Genomic DNA, 27,318 nt, shown 5'->3' on the forward strand with positions numbered 1-27,318 from the left:
CCACTAGTGGGGGTGGCCGATTGTTTCCGCGCAGCAATTGTTTTAATCCCTTTTTTTGGAAGGATCTTGGATCTTGGAAGGATCTTGGAAGCCTTGTACATAAAACGTCACAATCCACTTTTGAACAGACAATTACTTGTTGCTTGCGGCTCGTCTTTCTTGCTCTCTGTATATTAAAATTACTTTTTTCGCACGTTGCCTTTCTACCATATCATGTGATCTGTTTAACACGTTTTGATGCAGTTACCTTTGATTCTCTTGGAGCCTATATCGTTGTGTTTGAGCTAGTCAGAAGTACTGTGCAGTTTTTATCTTTTTCTGTTTATAGATTTAGTTAACCATTGTATTTTTTCAGATGTAATCAAGTTGTATGTATATTATTCCTGAAGAGGACATCTTGTGATGTCGAAAACGTTCGATACTTAATTTGTTGCGTAGTTTTATGTTTATGTAAATGTAATAAACTTGAAGATGTTAAACTTGATCACGTTGCTCGGCTTCGTATGCCTATGGTTCAACAAGACAAACTCTCTACCGAAGCTCTATCTTTATTCTCGGACTGACAAAGCCTTGATTGATTATTCCTGGTAGTTTCGTATACTTGTAGAGGCTCTTGACACAGGGCCGGTTATCGAAATTGGCAGAGTGAAGTTTTCCGATTGTTGAAATGTTGTTGCCGGGAAATTATTCCATTCACTAGGTGCCGCTGAATGGAGAGCAGTCCTGAAATGCATTGCTCAAGCGCACACCCCGAGAGTCAAACTTGCGCTGCGTGATACTGAGCCGGGCGTGTTACCACAGAGCTAACGGGTGGACGAGACGAGGTGACGGCGGCGTTGTTGGACTGTTGTGTGTTGTGTGTAATCAACAAGTCGGGGTTATGTTTGTAGGCTAATCTAAAAGCTGGTTCTTAAACTGCAACGTCTTGCGTCTCACTTCTAGAGGAAAAAAGTACGTAGCAGGAGTCTTGTGTCTTAACTATTGGTATGTAGGCTAAGTTTCGATAAGCTACGAAATGAGTTAGTTTTCAATATGTAAGTTTGTTAGATGTTTCAAGAAGTTTCAACATGCAGTCGAATGTAGAAAAGTAGTTTCAATAGTTTTCAAGATGAACTTTTTCCGAATAACCTGAGTTTTCCAAATTTTGCTAAATTTGAGATAACATTTCTTATTTGGCAACGCTAATGGAAAATGAAACCCTGGCTGAGGCGAATATAATATAATCAAGAGAAAACGGCAGCACCTCGAGTAAGCTTACATTTCTCACCTTGTGAGTTGCGATTATTATCAAACCTTTGAAAAACAAGATGCGAATTTACTCTGAAGTATCTTCTTCGTATGAGTTTAACACTTTATAAATTTCCAAATTTTTGTATATTTCGTTTCGAACTCTATATCGATTTTTGTAGTTAAACAGTAGTACCGTAGTATCTTTTTCATCCCGGACGCGTTAATGACGAAAAATAAAATGATTGATGACTGATTGAACGCAGAATGAAACGAAATGGCTTGGATTTCGAAATGAAACGAAACGAGATTCTTCACTCAGAAATTATTTCGAAACAAAGTAAAAACAAGGAATTTCGCTTCAAAACGAAATATTTCGAAATATTTTTATTTTGTATAGGCTAGCCCTAAGTTACAATTTACGCTTTTTGGATTTAGGCCTAATCGCTAAGCTTACAATATAACGTTGTGCAATGCAAAGATTCGTTATTTAGTGAAACAATAACACAAAATATTACAACAAGTTTCACAATTTTTTAAGACATTTAGGCCTATCGTATTCAAAACCATAAAACCTTTAGCGATTTCGGGTCTCAATTGCCGAGTAAGGAGAAGGTTGGGTTAGTTGAGCCACTGGGTTAGTTGATCCACCCCTTTTAATTCTTAAATGTGGTGAGGTAACCACATTTTATCATCACGTGATCTTAAAGTTTCTCATCGCGTGGTCCCTCGTCTGGTTTGAGTTGACGGTTGATATTATATGGGGTGCTGAAGTTAAAAAGTTGTGTTTTGACCTTGGAAAGTAGATTTTGAAAATAGAGGTAGGCCTATGTCCAATAATATTTTTTTATACTTGGTTACTCAGACAGTTTCATTTAATTTGTTTCGTAGCTTACCAAACAAGCTACGTTCTGAATAAAAAGCGGCATAGTGTGCCATGAAGTTTTGCTGCAGTTTAATATTTTCATAGCGGTATAGTTAAGGTGTTAGTTGAGCCACTGCCTTCGGTGTTAGTGAAGACAGTGTAAAAAGGGCGTTATAATGCTTAAGATACCTTCACACACACCTTACATCGATTGCAGCCGTTGGATAAGTCTGTTTACGGTCCAATAAATCTCTTTGAACTACATAAAACTCAACAAAGGTGGTCACAGCGGTAAACCATAATCTCTTCGTGGGAAAATTGTAACATAAGATTCCCAAATCCGTTCGTCTGTATATAATGACCGAAGAAACACACACTTGAACTTCTTTTCAAACAGTGTATTTCTGTAAAATTAGCCCGAGGCTATCGAAAACGAGGGGGGTGCAACGCCGTACACCACTGAAAACTGTCACTACAGAACAGATTACTTGGATAAAAGACGGAACCTTTGTCCAGCTAGCAAGCACTAAGCCAACAGTTAAATGTGCGGCCAACTTTCAAACAATCATTTTACGAATGACCAGAATAGATAGCAATATCTCAAATTCACGTATGCAGTACTGTGACGCAATAATGAAAGACAATTATGAAGTCATTCCAACAGGTGTTTAAAGCTGATGTAATATTTCCTGTTTAAACAGGCCCAAACAGGCCCAAACAGGTTTGACACAATTCTTATGAACGCTGGTGCAATTTTGGCACATGCTTTAGGAATTTCCATGACGTAATATTCAGTAGACTTGAACGGTTTTTATATGACGTTTGATTTGGTGAAAATTGTCGGGAACAAAAGGCACATAAACTTGGTCAAGTTTTAATGAAATGGTTTTATTTGGATGCCGTAGCAATACCTTCAGTATTTGATGTGTAGCCTACAGTTACGAGCGACTCTTGGAATTGGAACAATTGTTAACCTGTTTTCATATATTGATATTATTACTTTAAATAACTTATAAACTAAGACTTGGAAAAGAAACGTGGTTAAATTTGTGCTTTCAAAATAATAAATGATGCTCAACTAATCCCAGTCCGTCGCTCAACTAACCCTTAACGTGGTGTTAGTTAAGCCATTTAACTACCGATAGCCTACTAGTTTTAAACACCTGTGGAGTGTGGACCCGGTTGTCGTCGTTCGATAAGGCTTGTAACTTACTTCCTACAAATATTGTTTAATATACGCAGAAGGCAGAGCACTGTCAATAAAGAAATGAAAGCAACTCATATAAAAAAATTGCAATAATGCAAAAAGTGGCTCAACTAACCCAACCTTCCCCTAACTCGCTGTCGCAACTACGATCCAACATACTTTGCTTGTAAAAACTTTTTCAGTGAAGGGCCGACCATTCGTATAAACATAGGATAGAGGTAGAATAAACTTGAAACATTTGCAGTGTGTAGAAAAGCAAGGTCAGATGTCAGTATGAGGTTTTTATTCGTAAAAATCCGCGCTCACACTCGCTCGATAAACTTGGAATGCATTTTAGTGACGTTATCAAATTTTGAAGACTCTGGGATCTTTGTTTCGTAGTTAGCCTACATAGGCTACTCACGAAGTCCCTTCACAGCTTCGCGTTCATCCAAGCGCAATGTCTTTGCCACTTCAATGATTTCGTTTTCTCTGTTCAGTAGCCTATGTCATTCATGTGTCCTCTGGCCAAGTAGGCTAGTTGGATCAAGTATTTTGCAGGTGTTAATAAATGACGAGTCTGTTGAATTCAACAAGCGATCTTGGATAGAATTTCCTAAGTGATAATAGAAGATGCGGGGATTTATTGGTGGACTATTTCTGCATTGTTTAAATGCAATTCCACATTTTTGAACCCTAAGTTTTCTTCAGCACTCTTAATTGGCAATGCGCAGTGATGTACGCGCATACAAAAAATATTGACGCCGTCAGCGTAAACGCAAACGTTCGAAAAACCATACGCCGTATGCGTCAACGTAACTTGTAAAAATAGTTGGCGGCGTCAGCGTCAGCGCATTCACTAGCGTAAACTCATTTTGTTTGTTAGGTGCCAAACATTCACACGGTATAAACCACTCGAAACAAACAAATTTTATTTTGAATTTCCACGAAGAAACACAAGCATCTAAAAGTGTTCATCTGACATTTTGCTGCGTTTTGGTTCCCATATGTCTTTTCCCATTGCAAACATTCTTTCAACTGCAGCGCTGGAAGGTATTGACGTGTTGTAGCGAAAAAAATACATTAAAAAGTATGCGTTGACGCTATGCGCTAAAAAACCGCAAAAACTTTACGGCGTAGCCTCAAGCGCAAACTATCCAAAAAAATGTGGCCGTAAGCGTTAGCGTAAACAAAAAGTCTACGCCACAAGTCTGCGGCGTAGAATTTGCGGCGTATGCGTACATCTCTGGCAATGCGATAATATCGCCCGGGTTCGTTCCTACGTATTTCAAATAATTTTGCAAGATTATTAATTTGTTATCTGCATCCCAAATGATACATGCTCTGTTTTGCAATTCGAGGCTTAATTCGGATAACTCTTGCAAGGAATCGTACATAAAAACCAAGTCCAACAAGAAATCCGTGGATGTTATCTTCGACAAGAGTCGTTGATATTTCGCACGTTTCCGAGAATCTCTTGTGTCGCTACTAGCCCCCTTTTTGAAATGTTCGACAAGTGCTGGGAAATCATTCCAGACGGCATTAACTGTGCGGAAACTCGAGGCTACCCAACGTGTGTCCAGTACCCTACCGATTTTCAACAACTGCACTTCAACAGCCGCTGCATATTCACCCAATTCTCCGCTATTTTTAGGAGAAGCGTGGTAGGTAGGCTAGGCCTAATGGCCATGAAAGATCGAAATCGATTCACATTTACTGACTGATTTACAACATCACCATTCACCAACCGATAGTTCCAATGCATGGCTTGCACAATGCCACACCACAATGTCTGGAAATTTATCACGAAGCGTCACAAAGGTCGCGAAATAAGACTGCTCTTATTGCTACTCTTTCCAGTTGGTACCACGACTGCTCAGACATACACGGCTACTCGGAATAGGGCAAGGCCAGTGGCGGATTTAGGGCAAAATTTTAGGGTGCGCCAAAGAAGTATGGAACAACCTCGCCGCAAATGGCTTGAGAAATGTTTTTGCGTTTTGATCAATAAAATTGCCTCTCTAAGTCAGGTAGGCTACCAGTCATTCCCACATCACAAATCAACACCACAAGTGACAATCAGTTGTGGTGTTGAGGCAATGCCTTAATGCCGCTCGCGGCAATTAAAAGCAATAACGAACGTGAAATGATAATTTAGGTATTTTCCACTAAAACTTTAGGCTATACAACAGTGATTGCTCCAAGTGAATGAAAAGGGGTAACTGCCAAGATCCATTTCAATAAAACACTACTCTAGAGTGCCTGAAGCTCACTGGTGCATAGCCCAAAAAAATGCATTATAAAAAACATTCAAACGGTGAGGCTTAGGTGTACTTAATACAAGTGAGTGGTACTCAGTTAAGATATTGCAAATAAAAAAATTATTCAAATATGAACAAATCGCTTGCAGCAATAAGAGTCTACTATTTCTATTTTGAAGAATAAGCGAAATCGGGCCTATGCCCTCAGGCCCGTAGCCAGCCGGGGGCCAGGGGGGGCCTCGCCCCCCCCCTGAAAAAAATTTCGCCCCCCCTGGCAAAATTCCAACATTCTCGAGCAACAGCTACAATTGTAATGATTTTGCCCATCTTTCCCGTTGCAGAGCTCCAACCTAGGCCCAATTAACTACAATTGTTTTGTTTAGTTAACAGCTAAGATGATTAAACAATTTCGCCCCCCTTTACCCCCTCCTTTGGCAACCTCAACATGTTCAATTCAACCAAGGCCAACACGTGTTAGGTTGGTAGAAAAATTGTCAGAAACTGTGCAAAATAAAAATGTTTTGAGAAAGAATGATAACCTAACAAAGAGGGAATGGTTTTCCAGCAGGCCTACAAACCGGTACAAATTAGGCTATTTGATATCAGCTGTCGCTATTCTCGGTACCATATTTTAAGGGTCAGTGATAACCAATTTGTGCACTGATAAACCAAATTTGTGCAGAGATAAATCGCAAAATGTGCAGTGGTAAAGCAAGTGGTTTTTGAAGACAACGCATACAAAATATAAACCGTAATCTTTTAAGCAGTGTTTATTTTTTCTCTTCAATCAGTGTAAATAAATTTTGTTTCTAGTTTTCTAATCTGTAAAGTGTTCAACCTTGCAGCAGATATTGCTATATTTGGATCTAGCACTGCCGTTTGTAAGTGTGAATTCTCAGTGTTAACAAGGGTTGACGCTCCCACTAGACGGAGCATGTTACAACCAAAACAGGCAAACTTGGTGCTTATGGCCTTTGAACATTCTGTATCGAAATCTATCGATTTAGACTTGTTTGTGAGACGGTTTGCATCCAAACATCCGCGACTGCAATAGACTAGCTCACGGGTGTATAGGCGGAATGTAATCATATCTATCAAAATCCTCGGCACTAGCTTCTTCGAGCCAGTTAAAGTTTTTGCTCATAACCAGTGGCGTAGCCAAAGGGGGGGGGGTCTCTTTATGTCTCTAAAACAAAGTTTGCCTAACTTTAAACGAAGCTGCAAAGAGCGAGTTTTGCCATTACCAAACATTCAAATATTTTAGCCTGGAATTAGCAACAAGAAAACATAGAGACTTGTAGCTTTATTTCCGAAAAATGCCGAAGAAAACATGATCTTATCTTTTTGCTATGCCACCGGACAGCACCATTTTACAGGAATATTCATACCCACATTTTTGTTGAAAATACTCTCAGAATGCACCAAATTCAAAGTAATTTTTCAAAATTTTCTGGGGGAGGCCCCCCAGACCCTCCGCCGCTGGGTGTCGCGATAAGCGAAACTCGCCGTCAACCCCACCCCCTTTCAAAATTCCTGGCTACGCTACTGCTCATATCAAGTAGCCTAACGCTATTTATACAACAAGTCAACAATTGCTGTGTTATGTTGGTCATTGTAATATGGTTGCCGTGATTTAACTAGCGGATAAAATAAGAGACCAGTGTTGGGCTTAACACTAATCTGATATATTGCAATTTTTGTGGATACCGGTATTTAAGAGGTTAAAATGCCAAAATCATTTAAATTTCTTTGGCCCCCCCTAACAAAAAGTTGGCCCCCCCTAGCTCTGCGGTCTGGCTACGGCCCTGTATGCCCTATCAGCAAAACAAAATATTGTGAACTGACGATGATGCAATTGAGCAAAAGAACAATACGATTAAACTACGGTAGCCTACTCATGTTGATAATGTTGCAAAAACGTCTCAATACGTAATTGTAATTTGTAACAACGTATAAAAATGACATTAGATTTCCTCAAACAAGTAATTCGATCACAAACATGTTTTGAATAAAATACGCAATAAATTTAGCAGAGATGTGTTCAAGACCAGATCCAGCTTTACTGTCCAAAAGGTTGATGTATGGCATTCCATCGAGTCTCTCTGCCTAAACTGCCATAAAATCTGGATCGCTACCATGCATTATATTATTTAAACTTGAGCTAAAAAAAGTTTCTTTATTAGTTATTAGTATGTTATATAATGTCCATTGTCTCTTGTACCGTTATTAGCGGTTAGTAGGTCTACCGTCTACTTGCCGAGAATAAACATCACGCATTGTTTTACGTTAGTAAAATGGAAATTTACAAGTTAAAGTATAGCATAAAAAGGAAATTGGCATCCAGACATAAAAAATAAATTGTAATTTTAGGGGACGCCGCGGCGCCCCGGCGCCATAGGTAAATCCGCCCCTGGGCAAGGCATACTAAAAGTGGTGCTAAGCAGCAGGAAACAGGCAGTCATAAAAAGAGGAAAATACAGGAAAAACTAATTGTGGCTTAAAAAGGTGACTCAATGAAATATCAGGGTGTAAACGTCTGGCTGTGACGCTAGAACAGTCAAGCTACCTCAAGGTTGCGCAATAACCGATCAAACAAATGATACAAATTACAAACACCATCTCAACGCTATTCTGAACAAAGCAAAGTATAATAAGAGCATAAAATATTTGAGCTTCTGGAACGCCGTTTCGAACAAGTCAACTTTTTGATCGAGCTTCCGGAGCGGCGTTCCGGATCGTTCGAGCTGAAATCCAGCTCTGACGATACCGGATCAATGCATGCGTATACAACTGTTGAATGTCAAGAGCCGCTGCGGAAATTCTTTATGAAGAAGAAACTGAGGTAGGCTATACAGCAATTTGCTGGTATTTGTTGGGCAAAAACATAACTGAGAGTAATTCTTTACAAGACAAAAATGTTCTTTGAAATACAAACAACACAAATTATTTTGTATTATCGATTCTTTCTTGCTTTGCTGTGGTGATAGCCGTAAAGGAAGTATGTTGCCATTCCTTGATAACAAAAAACAAGCAATTAATTGATTAATTATCAGACCTAACCACTGTTTTAATTGCTAATTATGTCTTATGAATTGAAAACAATTTTTTCCAATCAAAAAAGCAAACAATGTAAATTTTCAGTGTTTAACCCTTTGAAGGTTGGGGGGGGGGGGGGCTGTCAATTCAAATTTTTTGTATCAACAGTTGTATCTCTAAAACCACTGAGGCTGCGACTACGAGATTTCTTGACTTTTCCTAACTTTTATTCACCTCTATTGAGCTGAAATTTTGAGCGAATAAAGGTTATAAATTGAGAGATATAAGGCATTTCTCAGCACATGCTCTGAAATATTTCATATTCTATTGTTCAAAATTTTCCCACCAGCTGAATGAAAGTAATTAATATGTCCGGTTAATCCTAACTGTTTCACAGCGTGAAGGGAATTGGCTGTATGTAAAAATTATGTAAAAAAATTTTAATCACAACATTGCAATGCATGTTCTTCATTAGTCTACCAAAAAATAATGTGTAAACTCACGTTACAATTACAGTCATAAGCCACCTTTTTGAAACCGTGGCTTAAAAAACCCCCAGAGATATCACTCCTAAAGCAAGAAGAATCGACAGCCCCCCCCAAACTGAGCAAGATTCCAGGAGCCCAACCTTCTAAGGGTTAACAAAATAATATATAAATGACATGTCCTACTGTCTATAATAGGCCTAAAAGCTAAATTGTTTTTGCAGTGGCTTTTGTAAAAAATATGGAAGAGGATTAGAGTCTCTGTACAGCAGGCCTATAAACATTAGGGTGCCACAGGCGCCCTCATGTGGCCGAAATCACCAGAACTTTTTTTCTGGTGTGACATTTCACATATTAAGGCACTTTGCAAAGTTTGATTGAGATTGGACAAAAATTGGATGTGCAGATTGAAAACGAAAGTCTAAACTGAAATACAGTAAAATTAGGGGATTTCCCTAGTTTGAACATCAGTTTTTTTGCTATTTCTCATCTTTTTCTCCACATTGAAACAAGGTAAATTCAAGAATTAAGTTAGGAGACCAGTGCCAGTATGTCAAGATCTCAATTGAGGTCAAGCATGACAGCTCCGCGCCTGTTACATTGATTCACCATCTTGCAACATTGAATCAACATAGCTTTTTTTTTGTCGTATCCAGGCTTACGCCCGGTGGTTGAAGATTTAGATTAAGTGGACGGGAAGGCAAGGAAGCCAATCTTCATGTCCACCTTCAGGCATGCCTTTAAGTGTCCTGCCACAGACACAGCCGCATGCTCTTGAGCGGTGTCGAACTGGCGCCCTTTCGATTGCCGTTCCAGTGTTCTCACCACTCGGCTATGCAGCCGACATAGCTGGCTTGACCTCACCCAGGGTCTTGGAATAAAGGCTTCCGATATTACTATCAGGTATTGGAGGCTCAAAACTGCTTGGTGTTCCTTATTTGCCTGCACAAACATCCGATCCAAACGGAAAGCAAATAGCCAATGCAAGCATGGAATTGTTAAACAATTGGAACTGTACTGCATGTCTTGCTGCAATGGTGTTTGACACCACAAGTAGCAATACGGGCCACAAAACTGCAACCTGTATCCAGTGCTGTATTTGTAAAAAAAGCACAGGGTATACTGTCAGATTTTCCAAAATGATAAATAATACACAACTTACAAAATAGTCTTTATTCTACCATAACATGAATTATCAACATCAAAATTATACGAGTACGGAATTAAGTTCATGGTACACCCAGGTACCATTGGTCCTCAAATGGTTAAGTAGTTAGTTAGTAGTTGTCAAGAATCAGTAAGGATAGCATAAGCACTCTCTTTGGAAAACCAGAGGGTATACCATAATTGCTCGAAAAAGCAGAGAGTATACTGCGTATACCGCCGTATACCCTCAAATACAGCACTGTCTGTATCCAAATACAAGATCATCTTGGAAAAGGCCTACTTTGGGCAGCATGCAGGCATCATATTAGGGAGATAATACTGACGCATGTTTGGGAAGAACTCAAAATAGAAAGCAGCAGTGGACCCAACATTTCCATATTTCAACGCTTTAAAAGCAATTTTCAAACTCTTTCTGATAGCGCATCAGGTTGTTTTCATACATCAAAATCGCACGAGGAAATTGATCTGCTTGCCAGCAAGTGGGAAGAATTGTCTGAGCTGATAAATCAGATGAAGCTCCATTCAGAATCATCCAAATTTTTAAGAAGCGACTAATTAGAACTTTTGAATTTGTATCAATTGTACTTAAACATTGAGCCACCTACCAGTAAGGATATGTCTCTCCAAAGACCTGGTGCATTACACAGAGCCAGGTGGATGAGCAAACTTATATATTCACTGAAAATTGTGCTCTTACAAGACAAAATTCATAAATTGCCCCCAAAAATGCCATCATGAAAGCATCTCAACACGAAAAGTTAAAGAGGTTTCTACAATTTACAGTTTATTTCTATGTATCATGGTGGTTTACATATGTTGAGGCGAAAAAGAAAGTTGATGCTTTCAGAGTCGTTAATGATGCCGCTGAGCGAGGCGTCAAGTTGGCCCATGACTTCTTGTCAACTTCAAACCTTGAAGAACGCTACCAAAACATTCTCCAAGTAGTCGAAAATGCGAGGAAGGTATTACCTAATCAACGTACTCGACAACTACAGTCTGAGGGCACATGGTTTTTAACCATGTACTTGTCAAAGTACTGACTGTATAACTCCATAAAGTGTTACACAACGTTGCAATCAGCATTATTTGCAGCCAGTCATAGCATATACCAGTAGCCTATTATGCTGCATTTTACTTTGTAATTAGATACTAGATAGTTGTGTGTTATTAATTGCCATTTTACCTTACTATTTCACTATTATTGCAAGCGTTAAAATAAATGTAGGCCTCCATAAATTTTACGCTATTGTGGTTTTGTTGTTAAGTAGTGGATGTCTGGACTCTAAGCATTGTGCTTTGTGTTTATCTTTCTGTGTTACGTTTTTACTGACTATGTTTAGTGTGTGAAGATCCAAATTTTTGTTTTTGAGTTCAAGTTCCGTACAAACATAGCTGAGATTTTGATCTTCAAAGACCAAAAAGTTTTCAATAAACAAAAACGATTAGTTAATGAATGTAGCCTACTTTTGATTCTTCAAATGCTGTAGTAATTTCATCTCAATAGGCATTTTCTTTACATGGATCCTTTTTTATAATGCATAAAACCTCATATTTTTAGGCATTTTTCATAAATTGTTGAACATATAATATACAATTGACACATGGTCTGTACGATTGTAAATTAGTAAGTAAGTTCACCAGAAAGTGTTCGAAGTTCAAATACTCCGTAACTGAGAAGAAATGTCTGAGTTTTAATGATCTAGAGAGGGTTTTACTATTGAAATTGTGAAAATTTACCTTTAACAACTTTAAACCTAATCTGCATGTCCAAATTTTATCAAAACTTATTGAAATTTCTCACACATGCTTTTTTTACTAAGTGTCACATATAAAAAAAGTTCAGGTGTATCGGACGCAATTTTAATTTTTGAGGGGCGCCTGTGGCACCCTAATAAACATGTAAACATGTAAAAACGTTTCCTTAATAAACTTCTTACCCAATGCAAGCCATATGAGAAATCGTACCCACGTCATTGGTGTAAGATGCAGAATTAATATCAAGTTGATAATTATACTTGCAAAAGGAACAAACGGTACGCATGGCACCTATAAAGAAATATTGCAATTGTTTTGAAATCTCCAAGTAAAATGCAATACAGGTTTTAATAATCTTAGGGCTGCATGAAAAATTGTTTCGTTCATAGCCTGCATTGCATCTGCACCAAAAATATAGGTCAAACGTTTTTGAATGGCTACTGGTATTATTCAGGAGCTCGTTACCCAGTTGGGATGTCAGTCACAGTGTAGCGTAATGCTGAAGAATGTCTGAAGTCAGCATAATGCTTCTTCTCGACTTGAGATGCACCATCTTAGCTTGTATTACGCTTATAGTAGTTACAGTAGTTTTATCGGTTGTAGCCAGGCCCGGATTTAGGGGGGGGCAGAGGGGGCAGGTGCCCCGGGCCCCCCGACTTTTGAAGGGCCCCCCTACGTAGAAAAAATGTGATTTTGTGTTATCTTTTCTTCCTTTCAGCCTTTGAAGTTTCTGCAAAATGCTGTGCAGTGCTGGATTGATGCTACTGTAGACGCAGAGGTGGTTTTTCGCGCCGTAGGCACGAACATTTTTTTTGCATGGGGGCCCCCCGATCTAAAAGTGCCCCGGGCCCCCCATCAGCTAAATCCGGCCCTGGTTGTAGCCATAATGTTTTTTTTATAGCGGAATGTCTCGAACTATAAGTATGGCATTGCATTTTAACGAAAAAGGTTAGGCTACTTGGTGAGTTTGTGAAACTTTGGAAAAAAAGGTATAATGAAAAAACATCAACAAAAATTATAAGCTACCACTATCAGTATTGGCAAAAGCCAGAAATAAAACGGACATTAAAAAAAAAGCTACAAGACTAACTCGGAACTTAAGGCTGCTCAAAGTAAGAACTCGAATTTAAGCTTAAATTTTCGAATATTTTGTTAATTCGCTCACCAAAAAATTCTTCCCAGTTTGCAACCCTATTTTTGTGTAAACGAGCGAGTTACGTCGAAACCAGGCATTTCTAAAAGTAGAAACCAGCTACTTCTAGAAATCCCTGGTCAAAACTTACTTAATTTACATGGATGGCTACTTACTTTAAACGAGTAAATGTAGTCATCTTGATTAAAAGCTGTTATGAGAATTAGAGATGCCAGCGCGATGAAAATTGAGAGAGTGGTGATGAGAATGAGCCACCAATCCTTTAAATACTGATCAGCAAAAATCAAGATGTTGATGGCAACAAAAGAGAACAACGTTGCTATGAGCAATAGAAAAAAGGGCAATGTTCCACCTTGGTATTTCAACGCCCATTGAAACAAATAACCAAACTTATTGTTAACAATTGAATCTTTTATGACTCCAGGAACAGGAACACCTCTACTTTTTTCGTTCAATTGAAATGGTGGGTTCGTTGAATGTGAAGGAGGTCCAATCGCAGAACAGGAAGATTGCTCACTGTCCTTGGTGAAACTCGTTATTGTGTCATAACGCGAACTTCCAACATTTTTGCTTGCGTTTGCAGATTCATCTTGTGAATCTTCGGCAGCATAACTTCCTGAAAGAACTTCGTATCTGTTCAAATAGAGAGTTGATAGAGAGTAACTTGAAAAGTTATCCTAGGTGTCAAAAGTCAATTTCTCCAACAGAAATTTTTAGATTTAGTGATTGATGTAGGGGAAAGTAGGGCAAAATGAGGTGGTAGGGCAAAACGAGGTTCTCGTTTTTTAAAAAAACTACTTACGCAACAGAGCGGAAATTTTGGTAGGAAGTAGCCATCTTGGAATTGAATCAATTTTTAGTTTAATTCTGTAATTTTAGTGTACAGAGGTGTTTTGTGCAGCAGAATTAAAAAAACAGGTAATTCGTTAAAAAAAACGGCCAAATGTTCCCGTGATTTTTTTATACTAAATATTTATTTGTTGCAGTTATTGCTTTTTCTCATAATACTTTAGGAAGTAGTGATAGCATAAGAAGGAAAATATTTGAATTTTCTTTCACTGCAAGTGTTTTACAGCCATTTTTTTTCTGTGTAATGCAATGGGGCATAATGGGATAGTTACTTCATTGCATGAAACTACATGTGAAATGGCTATCTTCATTTTTGTTAGCCTACTTCTGGAAGCCATATGCTACCGGTCCCGGACATAGCAGAATTAAACTATTTGTTTATTAATAGATCTCAGGGATTCATAGAATAGGAATCGCCAACACGGCTGGATATCTGACAAGCGAAGTGTAAAAGTATTGCCAGATATTTTTTAAATTTTTAGTAAAAATATCATTTTGGCATTTGCAAAGTAGTGGTTGCCCAAAATTTGCCTGTAAATAAACGGACAAGCTTTGGGCGATCACTACTCTTTAAAAATGCTAAAAAATTAGTTATTCTAAAAATTAAAAAAAAATATTTGGCAACACTTTTACACTCTGCTTGTCAGATATCCAGCCGAGTTGTTCATCCCTATACTATGAATCCCTGATAGATCTTAAATAATAGCTTATAATCATTCAGGAATATCCTAGCTAATATTTTTTATCATAATTATGGTTCAAATGTTATTTCTGCTATTTTGCATGTTTATTGTTTAATCATCTACGATAAACTTGTTTCTAGACTGTCAATAGGGGAAGGTGGGGCAGGACGGGACACTTAACTTTAATCGATGTTTTGCAGAATTCCTTTTTATCAATATCGGTAACTTTGGTATCATGTTATTTCTATTGCACACCACTACCAACCAGCAAGATACAAAGACTCAGTTAGTATCGCATGACCTTATAATTAACAAAAACAAAAAAAATTAATTTGTCCCATCTTGCCCCACACCTGGGGCAGGACGGGACGCGTATTGTTCATATGAGGAATCACCTGTAAAACCACAAATCTACTGGTAATACCTTGTAATTTCAAAAATGACTTGCATTTACAGCACACGTAATTACATCAGGGCAAAATGACAGACTACTTTTTTCCATAAAAATCACATACAAAATTGCCACGCCCATTATAAGCAGAACAGATGTCCCATCCTGCCCCAAGCAGCTCTGTCCCGTTTTGCCCCAATGACTGACATTTTGAAATTTTCTGTTTGTTTATTATATATGTAACTCAAATCTAAAAAGTCAGATACCCCAAAAAGCACTTTTATTACTGTATCTCCAGACCACGTATCATCTTCCAAATTTGAAATCATGCTAAAATGTGAAAAGTTTTGATAAGATTTCTTATAGCAACTAGCCTCTAATCAGTTATCTTGTTGCCACGACCACGTTTTTTCTCTGAACATCTCTTTTTTTTGCAAGTCATCGAGAATCATGGTGTCCTTTAACATCTAAATGGGTAGAGGACGCTAAAGCTAATACTTTTAAAAATATCCACGGTGTCCCGTCCTGCCCCACGTCCCATCTTGCCCCACCTTCCCCTACATTGTTGCTGTGCAAATTTCTGATTCACTTCTCTCATCCCATTTTGCCCCATAAAAAGGCACCTCTGGAATTTGTTTGATACTTAAATGAGCATTATCATTTTTGATATTTTTTGTTTGATTTGTGTAGCATGATGCCTGACCTTTCTGCTAAAACAAAAATTGTTTGTTTTGCTTAAGTTTCTAGAATTTTATGACTGTCTAGGCTTAAGTATCCCGTTTTCCCCTACTTTCCCCTACAGCTAAAGCTTAAAGTTTTACAGATCAAGGAATAAAATTTATCTACCATTTAAAAATTGTAAACCCGTAAAGTCATTTTACATGCTCTGGCGAAATGCTGGCTAGATGTCGCTTATTAGATATATTAAAACCTCTCACTTTGCGTTGCGGCAGAGGCTTCCGACTTTCAAATGACATTGTCCACACAAAGAAAAATCGTTCCATATTTAAAAAAAAATATATATTTAAATTGCAGTCTCCAATAAATTTATGCAAGCAGAAAACAGTACTTTACTGATGAGTTAACAAGCTGTTTTGATCAAATAGCCTACTTTGAATCATCTTATTGACTAGATAATCTAAAATTAACTTTATTTATTTTAAGTTTTAATTTTTCAGTGCACTCGCTTTTCCATAGGTTGAAACAGCACGAATTTATTTCAAGACCACTCTAAGAAACCTTACTTTGAGATTTCATTGGGTTCATATCGTAGTTTGATGATGCAAAATGAAACAAATGTAGTTGATGTTAATTGACCAATAGATATAAATTCAACCAAAATATCGAAGGAAAAGAAAACAGCAAATGCAAAGGTTACCAGACCGCTTACAACTGTTGCTATGACAGGCACCTGTAGAAAGAACATAATATGACGCAGTTTCTTCAAGTTCGAGTCGCACACTCTTGTGACTCTTTTACAATTAGGTTAGGATAACTTAAAATTCTTTGTTTCCTAATCCTACCGAAAAATAAGAGAGAAGCCTCTGAAAAACGGCTTTAAATTAATATTAAGCTCTTAACTATTGAGTGCGGGAGATGGGATAGCAGACGACGATGGGATAGCAGACGACAATGGGATAGCAAGACGCTTGCTGTTCAAACATGAGCTATTTTTTTGTCTCCCGGCTTTAGCCGGTTGTTGAAAAAAGTAAACCAAAAAGAAAAAAAAGAGGAAAAGCTTCATGAAGAAAGAAGCCATTTACATGGCAGTTAGCACAATGCAGAGTATATTGTAGCCTACGTACTAGAACAGCGACAAACTGTTATTCGATAACCACAAAGGTGTAGCCTTCCCTCTCCCTCTTAAACTATTTAATCAACTACAAACTACAGTACAACGGCCAATTATTGCTACAGTACAATCGCATGCCAAGAAACATATAATGGAAGGCGTTTAGCTATATCAATATAGTTAGAGACAGTGACAGTGATTAGTGGCAACACCGTTCTAGAGTTCAATTCAAGCAGCCAGCCACTGACTAATTGTGGCAGAAGTGCCTCTTGGTACGGTATTGGCAAATCAACATTGTTTTACCCAATTGTTTAATCTTTAGAGATAATAAAGCCATAACTCACCGCAGTTCTTTTGTGAACCCGTTGAAATATGGGCAGTAACAATTCATCACGGGCCATCACGTATGCGTATCTTGGGGGGACAACCATGATAGAAAGTGACGCTGCAAACATGGATGCTAAAGCTCCGATGGATACAAGGTATTGCGCCCAATACCAACCTCGCTGGCTGAATGCAGATGGAAATGGCGATGCGACCACGATGTCGTAATTGGGCACCATAAGTGTCAACGCAACAGCGCTGCCGAAATACGCTGCAGCAGTGATTGATAACGATATAAGCAATGCAAGAGGGATATCTCTGCAAATGTATTTCATAATTATGTAGAGAACTACTAATTATCTGCTTGCTGCTATTACTACCAAACTACAATATAGACTAGCCTACTGACTACTATTTCCAGTATGACAACTTGAGTAGATACTGCCACATGTGACTACTGAAGTGTATGACTAAGCTTTTCGCAATGCTGTTGGAGACAGCGATGTAAAGTTGTAAACGATAGGCTACATATCAATATAGACATGCTAATTTAAATCCGGATTTTTTACTATGTAGGGGAAAGTAACCATAGTTGAGCCAAATTTTACATTTTTAGCGATAAATTCTAACCGGTAATGTTTTCACTCAAAACAAACTGAATACCGTAAACGAAACTCTTTAAACTAGCGGTTTGTGTTTTTACATACCTCGTAAGTAACTTAGTTGTAGCATTTTTTTCACGTTTAAGTAGGCTACTCATTTGGCTCAACTATGGAATCGCAGCGCCATAGTTGATCCACCCAGTGTCTTTAGTTGAGCCACTGTATTGTAGAAAAGGGAATTGATAAACTGATGAACCTGTGCGTTTTATAGCTTAAAACACACATCGAGATTAAGTGGTTTCATTAAAGGTGTATTGACAATGAGCAATATGAAAGAAAGAACGAATACAAATAGTCAGAGAGTGTCATTAAAACTTATGTCAGTTTTTCAAAAAAATCAGTTTTTCAAATGCTTTAGTCAGTTATTGGCAATACTGGCATATGAAAATAGCTGTATCATCAGTATACAAGCTTCATGTGCCTAGCTCCTACATGGACCTGCACTGCTGCAGCTGACAGCTGATGGATTGCAATGAACACAGCTCGAACAAAGGCATTGAACCCATTCCTCCACATTTTTAAGACTTCAGAGCAAATGCAACAGATGTTTTCATCTTCAACTTCATCAAAATCAGAGCTATCATGCAGGCTCATAGTATCAGATTCTTCTGAGGAACTCTCGAAGATGATTGATTTCTTTGCCTTCTTTGTGTTTGCTTGTGAAAGCGTTTTATTTTTCTGTTGAGCCCGTCTCATCTTGGGTTGACTGCTTTTCTTTGCCACTTTGTCAGATTGCCTCATTCGTAATCGTTTCTTATCTAATAGCTTTTGCTTCTCTATGAGGCGATTTTTCTTTGGTGTAGCCTACTTGTTATAACAGCTGATTTTATTTTATTTTTTGATTGACTGGAACGCTTTCGAGGCAAAGCTTTTGGCAAAGGAAATATATCGGCAGGTGAAACATAATTAGAATTGGGAAAATCATGTTCACTTCGAATCGGTGTCTGGTAAATTGACGTTCCTTCACTTCTACCCATTTCAGAAGCATTTTCCTGCAGAGAGGGAACATCCTGATTCCTGACCACAGACCAATAGTGACGCACATTTTGCATTTATAAAGAAGAATCGAGTTCTTGAAGTATGTTACCAGTCACTGAGGGATCAGCACAGTGTACAGTTTCTCAATGAGCTGCTCTTCTGTAGCGGCAGGGTTGGGTCTATCAGTAAGATCTGATGGCAAGAAATCTCCGTCTGTGTAGATATCTCTGTTAAGTGGAAAAACTCCAGTTGCTTTGAAAGCAGATTCAATGTTGTTTTTACTAAATGAAACGTTGTATGCTTCCTTAGCAATGCCAGCAACATCGTAAATGGTGCAAGGGATTCCAGGGTGCGATTTCATCCAGATGTGCAGAAACTTGTTGTAATATTGTTTGAAGGGTCCAAAAACGGCTTTATCTAGCGGTTGAAGTTTATGCGAAGTGTGTAGATGAAGCGTGAGCATAACAATCCCATGCTCTCTGGCTCTTTCTACGGCTGTTAAGGAGACATGTGATACATGATTGTCAAGAATAAGCAGCACGGGGTTTTCCATCGAACATTTAGTATGTTTTATAAAATGATCTAAGTAATGGACAAATAATTCTGTGGTCATCCATCCGGATGGGTTTGCGACACTCAAGGAACCAACTGGGGCATTTTTGAGCATGTACAGTTTGTATCGTTTACGAGGAAAGACAAACATCGGTGGAATATCGTTATTTAGTAGGTAGCCATAGTTGAACCACTTGGCCCTTAGTTGAGCCACTTGGCTCAACTAAGGGTCGGTGAAGTGGCTCAACTATGGAGCAGCGCTCAGTTTGAACACAACACGAAAATTTTGTCAGTTCCTTTTGATCCAGCAGTTTAAATTCTACGCAAATTAAAACTTTAAGCTTTGGTATATACATACAAAAACTTTCGCCTTTCCAACTGCTATACTTCCTGAATGAGCTAAGCTGACTTTTTCTCAAGAAAAAACGGTTTTTAGTGAGAAAAATACATAATTTGAGCTAGCAAACTCATCTTTCGCAAGAACCGCTTGAAACTAACAACGAAGAACAGCCATTTTACTGCAAACACTTTGATGTGGTCACGGTGCAATGATTTTGAACAAATCGATAAAAAATTCTGGTGGATCAACTAAGGCAGGGGTCCGCAAATACTTTTTGGTGCGACCCAAAAAGCAATCGTTCGATATCTTCGCGACCCAAACGTTTCGGAAGTATATAATTTTGCGTAAAACACTTTGCAAATTAATATCAATTCCAATGCGGTCGTCCCCGCTTATTAAGGCCACATCGGGACCGGACGATTTTGGCTTATTAAGCGAGGGACAATTTACTACCACTCCTATACCTTCAGTAATTTTGAAATCAACCAAATTGGGCTTAATAAGCGGGTGGACCTATTAACCGTGTGCGTCGTCGTCGTGCAAGCCTCTCGGGCCGAGGGTCTATCCTTTTACCACCCCAGACTCAAGATGTTTCCGGACTACACTGGAAGGCTACTAGAGAGCAGCCAGTCTTTAGTTTCATCATCCATGATGCGCAGACCTTCCACTCCGTTAGGTGGCTTGAAGATGGTATAGTCATTGATGATGTGGTCTGCGATCTGTTCCTCGGCACCACATTTACAGGAGGAGGAAGAGGCCAACTCCCCATTGGTGCATGGTTGAGCGGAAAAGCCCGACGCCCGTACGAAGACGGTTGAGACGCACCCATGCCTGTCTTGGTAGTGTCAGGCTGATGGGGCATGTGTCGAAGATGAACGAATGGAGTCTGGTGGTAGGCTACTTGACTTCCCTTCAGAATTCCATTTATAGTTCGCCCGAGATGAAGATCATCTGCTTCGTTGATTTTGTTGTTGAGCGGCTGGCACAAATGGGTGTCTTGATTTCAGTCGAGATCTTGTGGTGGGGAAAATGGTTAGGCTCTAGTGCCCGTCGGCCAAGAAACAAAGTGGCTTCTTCGCGACAAAGCTCAGCAGGTTGGATGCCAGCGAGAATGGCAAAATTGTCCAATGGTGTGGGACGCAGGCATCCGGTAACTGTGCGCAGGGCGCTGTTTATGGCAGTGTTGATGTTATGGCAGTGAGCATTGCAGCACCAAACAGGTGCACAGTAGCATACTCTGCTGAAGAGTAGACAAGGGCTAAGGCTGCTATACGGTACGCAAAATGTCAGCCCTCGCCCCCCAGCTGGAGCCTGCTAGGCGCTTGAATAGCTCAGCGCGGGATGTCAGTTTCTTGCATAGTGACACCAAATGGTGGCGGTATGTGAGCGATCTGTCTAGTGTCACCACAAGATACCTTGGTGCGGGGCAGAAGGACAGAAGTTTTCCATTGTTCTGAACATGTACGTAGCTCACGATCAGCTTCCCGATTGTGTAGGTGGAAAGCTGTCGCCAAAGATTTGGTTTCGCTGAGTTTCAGTCGCCAGTTCTGGAGATAAGCTGAAAGAGTTTTCATGGCTTGGCTCAAGGTGTCTTCCAGGCTATATAGCCGTGGGCTTAACTACTGTAAGTTACTAGCCTACAATCAAAAGTATAATTTTTTTTGTAGCCTACCAAATTGTACGAAACTCAGCACATCAAAGACTATATGATTGTATTTATTTTTGCCATACAAGTTATATTTATGGTAATTTTAAACCGTTTTGCGACCCACTGTGGATATAGTCTCGCGACCCAAATTTGGGTCGCGACCCAGTATTTGCGGACCCCTGAACTAAGGAACCGGCTCAACTATGGTTACTTTCCCCTACTCCCATTTCCTCCTCCTATTCCATGCCGTATTTTCTTTTCCACTCCCAACCCTTTTCCTGATGCTGATATAGGCTACATTTGTTGAAAAATTGATGCAAGTTTAAAAAAAATTAAAAAAGTTAATTTTTTTACGTTTGCCCACAACGATCTATTTTATTATGCTTATGCAATGTAAAAAGGTTTGCCAAATGCTTTACACCCTGGCTTTAGACAGTTTATAAATGTTGCCGTCTAGCCAAAAATGTTCGATTTTTTATTTTATTTTTTAAAATTGATGCAAGTTTAAAAAAAATTAAAAAAGTTAATTTTTTTACGTTTGCCCACAACGATCTATTTTATTATGTTTATGCAATGTAAAAAGGTTTGCCAAATGCTTTACACCCTGGCTTTAGACAGTTTATAAATGTTGTCGTCTAGCCAAAAATGTTCGATTTTTTATTTTATTTTTTATCTCAATAAATAGGCCTACTGTGTTGTTTGCTTGACATCGTTTGCATATGCCTCAGTAAGATATAACTTCTCCATCAAACTTGTAAATATAAAGCAATTAGCCGATGATATCGCGAAATGGTCTTTGAAATATTCATGTTCATTTAGTAGCGTTTGAAGGTGTTGGGGACAAGCTCAGCCTCAGCTCAGAAACGTCTGAACTTGTGACTGGAATTTTCGAGTCTGAATATTGTCTTGTTCAGAACTTGTTTAAAGGGTTGACGTTGCTTTTATCAGTTTGAAGTCTATCTTCGAGGAAATCTTTACACAGTAAATCTGATAGAATTTTGTTTAAGTGCAATTGCCGGGTGACTGACCAGCAAAGCGAAAGGTGTTTGATTATATTGTTATAGAGTTCGAATTTCCGGGCTGAGAAAGCGTCTTGGGATCTTTATCCTGAAAGTTTCATGCCCTTGCAGAAGTTTCGAATCACTATTCACTAACATGTCGTAACATATAGTATAGATTCGCTTAAGTACGGAACATCATTCACCTTTTGGAATTTATTGCCTCTTCCGTAGCTGAGGCTAATGTTTCATATCCAACATAAGAAACTATGAGGGTCGATGCACCGTGTATTGTTCCTGAAAATCCGAAAGGAAAAAATGCTCCTTTTGCTGTCCAGTATTCACCTTTCGCCAAAACCATTCCTGCACCTTAAAAAGTTAATTTTAGACTTTAATTTTTTTAGATTAAAAAATAATTTCATGAGTTTGAAGGTAAATGCTTAGTTTAAGACACCTACACCACTTCAATAAGTTAAAGATCTAACACGACGGCTAACCTATATTGTGCAGTCTGTTGTCACAAACCATATGTGTCAGACGTAACAGAAATTAGTTGAATTTAGCAAGTGACATACAAAACTGCTATATTTTGCTAACTAGGCCTACAACGTTTGGAGTAATTAAAGATAAACTTTTATCTATTCAGCATTGGTTTTTAAAAGTTTTAAATTGTAGAAACTTCTGTGAAGGTTATCATACGGTACTCTAGTCTAGGACAAAAGTCCGACCTATCAACGAAGAATTATTTGCATTAGCTTACAATAGGTCTACTTCGCTTGTCAATGTGAAATATTACTTACAAAATATAAATGCTAGTATAATGAAGTTTACTGTAACGAAAACCATGGTGATGATTGATGATATGTTTATTCCAGAAGCGATTATGATGGTAACAATGAGAACCACAGCTCCTGCCAAAACATCTGGATACGTCGACAACATTCCACCTGGCATTGGGGCATGTGCGGACATGTATTTTTCTATGGTATGATTGGTCAATCCATCTACATACCTAACATAAATAAACAAGTTGAAAAATGTTAATTATAAACAAAATTTGAATTTATACACAGCGCAACGTCAAATAAAGAAGTTATAGGCCTAAAACTTTTTTGCTAACAACTCCAACTTATGCCATCCAAAGTAATCAGCAATGGAGGCAAAATACAAAATATTAATGCTGAAATAATTAAGTTGCATTAAATAGCAAATGGCTAAGATAAAAAAAACGCTTCTAGGCCTAACAATTTTTAGGTCAGTAGATCGAGCCTCCGTTAACGGCAGCGCCCAGGAAGAAGTCCATGAGCAACCTGATGGGTGCATTATAATAATTGCCCAGTACGCAACGTTCATCATATGTGAATAAAGAAAAGAAACAAGCAGCTTTCAGTATTTTTTACCCCATCAGATTTAACAGCCTACAAAATTATACTGACAACCAAATAGGCAGAAAGTAGCCAATGTCTGTAATGTAAATGTCTATAATAATGTAGCCAATGTCTTACCCACTCCAAGCTTTAGCAATAGCACTCACACTAATTGCATGCGCCATATAGACGACCCATCCTACAATGTAAGCCCAAAACTCTCCAATAATTAAGTATGTAAACTGGTATGCTGAACCAGCTACAGGAATTCTTGATGCGAACTCTGAATTAAATATTAATCAAAGCTATTTATGAAGAAAATTGCAATTTTTTATGATACTTAACCGATCGGTAGATAGAATCTCATTTCCATAACAATTTTTTCTCATGACAAACGAGTTCTCCACGAAAAAAAGGAACAAGGCAGTGCAAAATGGATCGTGATGTATGATGTATGCTGCACTAAATCCAATCCCCTTCAGGTTGATTGGGGCAGAAATCTCCACCAGGTAAGCAACATCCCCGAATGGGAGAACTACCAACACTATAGCTGCTTTTGACTGCATGGAAGATTTTCATTTTCTTGACAAATTTTTAAGTTTTGACTTATTCTTTTAGTCTCTCACTATCAACAACAAACTTTGACTGAAAAGCTTATTAAAAGCATTTTTGTGAGTCTTCTTTTCCTGGAAGTAAACTTGGCAGAAGGCAGTGGAAATATATCTTCTGTCAAAACCATGCTTGGGCCCTTTAACGAGGTGAGCACGTCTAAAGAATCATCCGAGTACACAGTAGGTTCGTTTTCATTTGGTCCTTAGGATTCCGTTTCGCTGTGGGGTATAATTTGCCCTAACAGTATGCTTCGTGTAGCGGACGTAGTGAGTAACAACCCGCTAATACGTAGCTGTAATCATGCATGACAACGACATCCCGCGAGCACGATAGTGGTAAGGATGGCCTATGTTCTTGTGTAGCAGTTTATTGCAGTAAAAAAATGAATCGTCGCCATCAGAACGCAAAAAGAGACTGACCGGTCTGGCACCAAAAGTTTAGCCATGGAGAGCGAAACTACAGAACAATGACTTCCATACCAGGAACCAAACTTAAGACTAACAGTAGCTTACCGGTAGTACAAAAAGCTATACTTACAACAAGGCATACTAGGGCTACACAGACTCAGGACCAATAATAAGAGACGTCAGGTAATGTAAAAATGTTATAAGTTACGTAAAGCTTGCAGGAGCCCCACTTTGCATGAAACAAACTCTTTTAAAAAATCTCAAAATTAAAAGATCCAATTGTTTATGGTTAATAAAGGGAGATTTCTCATCAATTGATTTAGCAAACAAGGAACATCATCTTCGCTTCCACTTTTGTGACCGACACCCCCTTTCACTAGTCTTTTCTTACTATACATCAATATCGCCCAAAACATATTTTCTTCACTGGTTTGATCAAAATAGAATCTGCCCGTATTTTAACAGAAGAAACATGTTCACGAATTTCGTCACGGTTTAGCAAAGGAACGGTAGTGCTAGCATATTCGTTTTCGAGAAAATGTGAGGTCCGTTTTGCACCGGGTTCCGTTTAGCCCGTCTTACAACCTAAAGCAGGGAGCAGCTCAGTGGTGGAGTGTTTAATATGTACTTGAATCATTGCATACTGTTCGTTTATTGAATATCAACTACATTAATTCTAATTTCTGAAAAACCGTATTGGGCCAGTCTTTTTTGAAGTTATTGGCTTGGGCAAATACAACAGTGAACATCCACAACAAAGGAGTTGAACAGCTTTATCCTGTATTTATTCAGATAGTTTTGTACAATTTATAGTTTGTTTTCATAAACGTTTCAACCAGTAGGCAGTGGCAAGCAGTTTTTTAACTACGAATTAAAAAATCGAAATCAAATAATATGTTTTAGCCTACCTGCGTAGCAAATGGCAGAAAATCCTGATGCAACAGCTGCAATTATGTAACTTAAAACTACGGAAGGCCCAGCTATGTTTCTAGCAACAGTTCCAGTCAACACATAAATTCCTGCCCCGATCATTCCACCAACAGCAAGAAAGGATAGATCGGACAACGTTAAAACTTTTCTCAAATCTGAATAATGAAACATTGGTAATAAGAACAAGAGTGCATGAGGGAAAATGTTGAGAAAAAGTTTGGTTGCTTCGCTTTCAATTGGTAGGCACAGGTTGTCAATTAGACAAAGATTCGACATATTCGTTTGTATAAAAATTAAAAAAAAATGGACAAAGTAGACCTACTTCATTTTAGTAAATTAGTTTATACGAACAAGGCGAAACAGGTTTAATGCATAAGGAAGATTAAATCTGCAGGAGCCTAAGTTCAAATTGCAGTTAAAACAACATTTTCTCACACCAAAGAACAGCATCAGTCGCCCATTGCAAAAAATCAATAGCTGGCTATATTTACTTAGCTGAGGTAACCCATTTTGATATTATCCTTATAATCTTAAATTTTATTTATCTTATTTATTCTTAAGTAGTTATTAGAACTTGTTTACCTCTTCTAGCCATGTCATCGGAAAGATCCTTTTTTTGAAGTAAATTTTTGCAAATCTTAGACCAACCCATTTTTATCGAAAATTTATTTTATCAGATGTTTGTGGTATATAAAATAACTATCACAACATCTGCATAAGAAGATTAAAAATATGTAGACATGTAAACAGTAAGCAGATGCAACAGAACTAAACAGCCGTTTAGATTTTTACTAACAAGCCTTATCTTTGATCTATCCACTTCCCAAATACAGCAGAAATCTGAACCCATTTGAGAAAAACGCTATTCTTTTAATAAGATCACCGTTTTGACAAACAGAAATATCGTAACTCTGAAAATAAAAGCTGTGGCTTTTCTTCTATCCTAGTTCGACTATTTTTAAACACAACTTCACCTACTGCACCTATCCAAACACAACTTCAACTACAAAAAGCCAAAATTCTTTCCATTTCACAACTTTACAAGTTTTTAAAGCAAAAACAAAACATATAGGCTATAACTTCGACACTGAAATTTTTTTAAGAAAGATCCTAATGCCACTTAAGTCATATTCTTTCGAACTCAAACTCCGATTCGACAATCTTGCTAAAACTGAAACTCTATTGCCAGAAAGAGTAGACAGCAGACCACTGATATTCACGAATACTCTGCACAATTTTTATAAAAGCAATATTGGATGCCAATACAAGAAAGTGATGATTTTGAATCAGCATTAAATAACAATACGGTGCGGTATAGTTGTGCTTCAATCTAAAAGTTAAACGCCTATCAACAATATCGTAGGCCTACTCGTAGCCAGGGTTTACATTGATCCAGAAAAATAACACTTTTACCTCTATGAAGGTAATACTGTATGTGAACCACAAAAGATGATGCTTCATAGAAACTTTTGAATTATATAACAGGACAGCCTTAATTTAGCATTGTAGCATATTTTAGACTCCGAGTAGGCTACACTGCCATAAGGAATGTGGAATCAATTTGGCTCCTCTGAGGCTGTGTCTGGGAACAAACAGCCCCTAACTCTAAACACCAGGCTCTCCCTGACCAGGCTACGTACAGAAATCTGA

General features: G+C 38.3%; 1 protein-coding gene across 1 annotated transcript; it reads right to left on the reverse strand.

The window, feature by feature from the left end:
• Positions 1–13,079: 13,079 nt before the first annotated feature.
• LOC145782895 (cationic amino acid transporter 4-like) lies at positions 13,080–26,320 on the reverse strand. Its single transcript, XM_082594657.1, has 9 exons — positions 26,251–26,320; positions 25,647–25,823; positions 23,858–24,002; positions 23,153–23,364; positions 22,559–22,721; positions 17,195–17,492; positions 16,303–16,469; positions 13,291–13,768; positions 13,080–13,085 (listed from the first exon to the last, which is right to left on the reverse strand). Exons 1-9 carry the CDS (start codon positions 26,318–26,320, stop codon positions 13,080–13,082), a joined length of 1,716 nt encoding a protein of 571 aa, XP_082450783.1.
• Between the last annotated feature and the right edge of the window lie 998 nt (positions 26,321–27,318).

Source organism: Aplidium turbinatum, chromosome 14 (genome assembly GCF_918807975.1).
Source record: "Aplidium turbinatum chromosome 14, kaAplTurb1.1, whole genome shotgun sequence".
Classification (NCBI taxonomy): Eukaryota; Metazoa; Chordata; class Ascidiacea; order Aplousobranchia; family Polyclinidae; genus Aplidium; species Aplidium turbinatum.